This window comes from Gracilinanus agilis, chromosome 4 (assembly GCF_016433145.1).
Source record: "Gracilinanus agilis isolate LMUSP501 chromosome 4, AgileGrace, whole genome shotgun sequence".
NCBI lineage: Eukaryota > Metazoa > Chordata > Mammalia > Didelphimorphia > Didelphidae > Gracilinanus > Gracilinanus agilis.
This window is the reverse complement of record NC_058133.1, coordinates 189636602-189643172: the sequence shown is the minus strand read 5'-3', so window position 1 is coordinate 189643172 and position 6571 is coordinate 189636602. Positions and strand designations below refer to the sequence as shown.

General features: G+C 45.0%; 1 protein-coding gene across 10 annotated transcripts in view; it reads right to left on the bottom strand.

The window, feature by feature from the left end:
* Window positions 1–5174: 5174 nt before the first annotated feature.
* Window positions 5175–6571, bottom strand: part of STAT3 (signal transducer and activator of transcription 3) — a 30801-nt gene continuing 29404 nt past the window's right edge. For all 10 annotated transcript variants that reach the window (XM_044675733.1, XM_044675736.1, XM_044675734.1 and 7 more), the window contains one exon: window positions 5175–6114. In XM_044675733.1, coding sequence (XP_044531668.1) covers window positions 6059–6114 — 56 coding nt within the window. In that variant the 3' untranslated portion in view covers window positions 5175–6058. The remainder of the gene's footprint in view (window positions 6115–6571) is intronic.

The following is a 6571-nucleotide window of genomic DNA, read 5'->3' as shown; positions in this document are numbered from 1 at the left end:
ATATTAGTCTGTCCATGTCATACAGTACAAAGCACTGGGGTTTGGAACTAGAGGGCCTGGATTTCAATTATGGCTCTTCTGGGTACTATTGTGCAACTCACTTAATCTCTCCACATCTGTAAAATGAAGAAGTTGGACTAGAGGACCTCCATGAACCTGGCTAGCTCAAAATCTATGATCCTATAATCTCGTGCACAAAAGGGTTTGGGCTAGAACTCCTGGGAAATGTTTAATGTCTTGACTCCTAACTATTCTTAGATTTCTCAGGGAGGTTATCTCTGCAGCAGCCAGTCTCCAACCCGGTCCAAAAAAGGACCGTGGTAGAAGAATTGCCTTGTTCCTGTAAGTGGTTGCCTGATCTCTTCCTCTCTTTTGGGTCTGAAGTTCAGATTGTTGTTTAGGCTTGAATGTCCTTTCTCAAAGACTCTGCCTTCTTTTCCTGACTCACATCCCTTCCCACCCCAAGACGCATTCCCGCACATCCCTGACCTCGGCAATGATCGATGTCCTGAAAGCCGGATGGCTTTGGCAGCCAGAGAGGGGAGATGTCTGGGACCCAGCAAGCAGGACTTAGTCTTTTCAAAGAACAAAAGCAATCTATCAGAGAAGGGAGAAACTGTGCGCATGACTGATACTAGAAGCCGTTTTTGCCCATCTAGTCTTCTTCCGTGGTGGTGGTCTTGGAAATCTCATTGCAAATGAGTGGTTTTGGTACCCAAAGGAGCCTTTTCCCCTATCCTCACATCTCTGAAGTCAAGTACCCAGCATCCCTTTCAGCTCACGTAGGCTGGGGTTTAAAGAGTCAGGTTTACAAAGTGGGAGAACATCCATCTGGGCTGTAGTGGGATGTCAAGGTTAAGATGAGGTTAGGTCAGGTGAAGGCCAGAGGATGACATCACACACTTTTTGTACTTTGTACAAAACATTTCAATAAAGTGAAGAAATGCTATTTTTGAATAAAATGCTTTAAAAAACAACCACCAAAATGGCCTTGTTTCTTAGATGGGAGGAGCTGAAGTGCATACCTAGAGGGTGAATGATGAGTGTGGAATAAATGTGACCTGAACATTTCACAATTCGTTCTCTCCTTTGTGTTCCAGTGTGGGAATTTTGCAACTTGGGGCCATAAACATCACATATCCGAACATTTCTGAGATACAGCTAATTATCTTTGTTGTTCATTAATTTTTCAGTAGTGTCTGATTCTTTGTGACCCCATTTGGGGTTTTCTTGGCAGAGATACTGAAACAGTTTGCCACTTCCTTCTCCAGCTCATTTGATAGATAAGGAAATGGAGGCAAACAGGGTTGAATGACTTGCCCAGGATCACACAGCTAGTTAAGTGTCTGAGGCCAGTTTGGAACTCAGGAAATTGAGTCTTCCCAACTTCAGGCTCAGCACTCTATCCATTGTGCCACCTAATTGTTCAGCTTGGGGAATGCCAAAACTTTCCCAACTGTATCAGGAAGGAGACCAATGACTCTCCAGAAACCAGTGTGGATGGAGACAGGTCTTGGGGGAAATAGAGATGGATAGGGAATAAGAGGCACACTAAAAAATGCCCAGTTTTATAAGTACCATCAGAAGCGAATTCTGGAGTTGGGTCTTGCCTGAGGGAAAAAGAACTCCAAATCCTTTCCCTGTTGCTCACCCCTTAGCTGTGGCTGCATCGGCCTCCTTCTCCCCCCTCCTCCAGAAGACCAGTAGGTGGCAACATTGTCCCATGGCTGTTGTTTCCTGGACACTGCCCTAGGGTGTAGACAGGTGGTAATGGGAAGGCATCCTCTATCTACCTCTATCCTAGTCAGCCTGGTTCACTCTGAACAGCAGGCTGTACCTAATGGGATCCAGAGAGGTCACTCACCTAAAAATAAAGTTCATATCAGTACAGCTGGGAAAATTAGTTTAAGGTTGCTATCACCAAATGTTTAGATGTTGGAGTCACTCAGATCCCGGATTCAGTGAAGGGTACCGACCCCAGTGGCAGAAAAGGCTTTTTTCATAGCTCATTAAAAAAGGACAAGTCTTGGGTACATGCTGCCAGGACTTGGGGAGGAAGGCTTGGAACCATCCTGGGCTGTGTTCAAGGGTCATGGCAACTTCTGGCAGGTTTGCAAAGGGCTGTGACTGTGGCTGGGGAGGGAAAGAAGGTGGGATTGGTTCAGCAGAAGCAATATGACCCATCATCCTTTTCGTCTCTGCAGGGGAGGCAGCTGGCTATCATGCACCCATCTCTGTCTCCATGGAGCTTGGAAGAGGGAGGAGGGAATGGGAATAGCTAGTAGGCTCCATGGTGAGGGAATGAGAGCAAACTGAGCACCACTGAACATTTCCCTGAATTATCCACCCATCAGCCCACCCTGCGTCCTTGTTTGTCAGAGTAGCTCCAGTCAAGTGTTTACATCTTGAAATCCCCAGACCTGGACAGATAATAAAAGAGAGGCAGATAGTGTGAGAAAAGAGAGAAATTGGGGCTGCCATCTTCTTTCCTTAACTTACCAACCTCAAATAGGGCTCAGGGAAGCTATGGAAGGGGTGGAGAATCCCACTCTTTTTATTTATTTTAAAAACCCTTACTGTCTTTTAGAATCAATAGTACATTAGTTCCAAGGCAGAAAAGCATTCAGGGATAGGCAATTATGATTATGTGACTTGCCTAGGGTCACACAGCTGGGAAGTGTCTGAGACCAGAGTTGAACCCAATTCCTGATCTTTTAAACTAGAAATGCCCTTCATCATAGCCACTGGTTGTCTCCACAGTAGTATAAGGGAGTCAAGAGAATGGGGTACTCCCAAGGGCCTTGACTTCTGAAAACAAGACTAAAAGTCTCGTGAAAGGCTGCAGTCCAGACAATATCTCTCAGGGGATTTTGCAAGTGTCATTCCACCTCCTGCACCCCCTAGGGTGGCACATGCAGCTGCCAAAGCCTGGAATGTTCCACCCTTCTCACTCTTGTCACTTGGAAACCAGAGCTTCCTCTGAAGTTTAGTTCATACCCTACACTAAGAGGACTTTCCTAATTCCTCCATTAAGAGTGGTTTCCCTCATATCCCCACCTATCTGCTTCTCTTGTGTACATACTGGTTCTTCCTGGTAGAGTTTAAATTAAGAGCAGGGGTTATTATTTTTTTTTTTGTCTTGGCATTCCTCAGGACCTAACAATGCCCAGCAGTGATGGCAAATTATGGCAAGCTTGCAAAAAAGGGCACACAGGGCCCTCTCTGTGGGCATGTCTGGAGTCACCTACCAGAGTTCATTACTAGAAAGCCAGAGGGACTTGGGGTGGAGCGGTTCCCCTCCCCTCTCCATGTGCCTAAGGACATTCCTCACTTCCCGGGGCCCTTCTGCCCAGCAGCCCAATGGGAGCACTTCCTGGGCCCCTCCAGTCTGAGGTTAAGAGAGGCTTGGAGGCACTGGGGGGATGTGGTACTAGGTCTGGGGGTGGGGCACAGCACCTGGGGGGTGGGGCTCAGCACTCCCGCTCTAAAAGGCCTAGCACATGATAAGTGTGTAATAAAAGTTTGCTGAAGACATGGCCCTTCTCACCCTAGGCCACTGGCTGCAGGTCTTTTTGCAAAGCTATTTGGGGAGCTTAATTTTCTCTCTCTAGCTTTGACTAACTAAAGCCCTATAATACAGGGAGTGACAACAACAGAGGGGTTGGGGGAAGGGGAGGAGATCTCTGTCAGGGCAGATAGTGAAAGAGGGCAAGAAAGATGCTACATGGTCAGATAATTGTTTTAAAATGTTTATTTCTAGAAGTTAAAAGCAGATAGATATACAGCAATAAAATATACAAAAACCAACTTTTTTTTTACAGTATGAAGTATACACTGGAATCAGAATGCAAGGAGGACTCAAAAGTCAGCAGCTCAGAGGTTGTTTTACAAACAGAACCAATGTACAAGATGATCTGGAAACAGGGAAGCCCCTTGGGGGCATGTTGGGGGGGAAAGGGGCTTGAAGGGGTTTGAGAAGGGCAGTAGACCTACCCAAGATACTGTTCTTGAGAGGAAAGAACTAAATGGAGAAAAAGCTAAATCAAGTCTCCTTTTACAGCTTCTGTCATCACAAGACTTAGAAACAGAAAGATACATGCCACCTAAAATCATCAATTTAAATGCTTGCCCTCCCCTCTAGAATTTGAGGCACCCATTCCTCCTCCAGCCCCACATTGCAAAATAGCAACCAAGAGTTCTCCTGAGCACAGCCCTCAATTTTCCAGCCTGTATAAAAAGGTGCTCCTGACTTTTGCTAAAAAGGGAAAAGGATCTATACTCCACCTCATCATGAAGATGAATCAGATGGAGAGTAACTTTTTTAGTGCTCCTAGGGAGGTATGTCTTCCCATTCAGCTCAAAGGTTGGGAGGATAGGGAAAAACTGAGAATATACTTGTCAAGGTCCTTAAATCCCAAGCTGCTGCCCCTAGAACAGAGTGGACCTAAATCTTCTTTAAGAAAGCACCTGGGACAATACTACAAATGTGCATTATCATTTGGCTGGCTAATACTAGGAAGGCAAAAGAGAAGCACCAGAGGAGGCCTGAGAACAATTTAAGGCCAGACAAGAGGTGGGGTCTTCCTGCTCCTTCCCAGACTGAAAAGGGGGACTTCTAAATCACCCACCAGACTTGGGGAAAGCCAAGAGCACAGGCCGAACCAAAGTACAAGTTCTGGTCTCAGCAGAAAATCTCCTGAAATTCCTTTGAACTGGAACATTCTACAATTCTGTATGTTTCCAAGCTAGGAGTTAACCATTTTAAAAGTGAAATAAGTGCTGAAAACGTTCAAGAACCCAAGGAGAGAGTCACGTCCCCTGAAACCAACAGGGCACCTTGTGAGGCTCTGGCCTGACACTATTCTTGGCACCCACAGTTCTTTTATTTGTCTATTTCACAAGGCTCCAAGACCAGGATTCCTAAAACAATGGGATTTAGAAACCAGAAGGGAAGATGAGGATGTGCTGCCAGGAGGGTCATGCGGGCTGAAGAGGGAAGAAGCCCTCTAGCCCAAATAAGGCACCCTAACAACCAAGCTCAGAACCAGAAACTAAGGCCTTGGGGTAAGAGACTAGCAAAGGGAGTAAAAAAGATTTACCAAAAAAAATTATATATATATATATACTTATATATATCTATATATATATCTCTATCTCATCTTAGGCTCTTCCTAAACATGTCTGTTCTAAAAGCCAAGCGATAGCTTTAGAGCTTCAGCTACCATTTGAGGTAATCAATTGTAAGCTCCATGAGGGCAGGGATCATGTCAGATTTTATCTTTGTGTCCCCAGCACTTTGAGCATGTTTGTTGAATGAACAGATGAATGAATGAATTTCATGAACACACTCTAGGAGTCAAAGTAAAGATTGCCATCTGGGACTGCTGAATACCTGCAAGAAGTCTCTGAGGAATCTTAAATACATTTTACAAAAAGCTTTGATACAGGAGAGAATGGGGTTTCTTTGCTTTTGCTTTTAACTTTCTCAAGTTTAAAAAGAAACCTAGAGGATTCAAAAATCCTCCCTTCTATTTGGATGGTAGCAAGATAATAGGTGCAGTGGGTGCTGGCAGCATGCAGTCAGACACAGCCTGGGACAGAAACTTACAAAACAGGCACTGGATGCAGCTGGCACCAGTAGGCACTTGTCTAGCAAAACAAAAAACAAAACAAAAAACCCAAAATACACACAAAAATCCCCAAATAATTACTGAGGAAGAAGGTCAGAGGGAGAGAATGAACACACATTCCTTTCTTCTCCCTCCTGCCTCCCCCACCCCCTTTCTCCCATACCAAACAACCACGGTCTCAAAGGATGAACCACTGGACTGCTGTTTGGTTAATAGCATACAACCTAGAAGCACTCTTTTCTCTAGGAGAAAGCTGCCTAATTACATAAGGATAAATGAAAAACAGGAGATCAAAGGAAATGAGCCACGAAGGTACAAGTTTCAGTTGATCTGGGGTTCGGTTGTTGAGTCTGGGGGTTTTTTTGGGAAAGGGGAGTAGGGTCTAGGTGCCTCAGTCATATCATTCTGTAGTTTTCATTCTTAGTCCATCACATGGGGGATGCAGCACACTCAGAAGTCAAGTCCATGTCAAACGTGAGGGTCTCTGGAAGGATACAGAGAGGAAAGAAGGAGAGAGAGAGAGAGACAGAGAGAGAGACAGAGAGAGAGAGAGAGAGAGAGAGAGAGAGAGAGAGAGAGAGATAGCTCAGTGACCTGATTTTCTCAAAGCTAGAAGGGCATATCCCAGCCCCTTACTCTGCCCCATATCCCAGGCTCCCAGGTACAGTAGCTAGCGGCTTGGATCATTGCTGTTTCCACCCACTTTTCCATGTGGCTATCCTTCAAAAATGGCAATCAATGCAGTTTAACTCCAAAGAAATATGTCCTATTACCCTCTGGGAATTACACCTTGACTTCAAAAAAGGATCTCACATGAAAATTCTGCAAATAGGGATGAAAGGAAGTATTCTGAAACTTAAAAGTCTTAAAGCCCCTTTAGAAAATGGCGTCATGCACTAGATGAATTGAATAGTGGGAGCATGGAAGAACAGCCTCAGGAG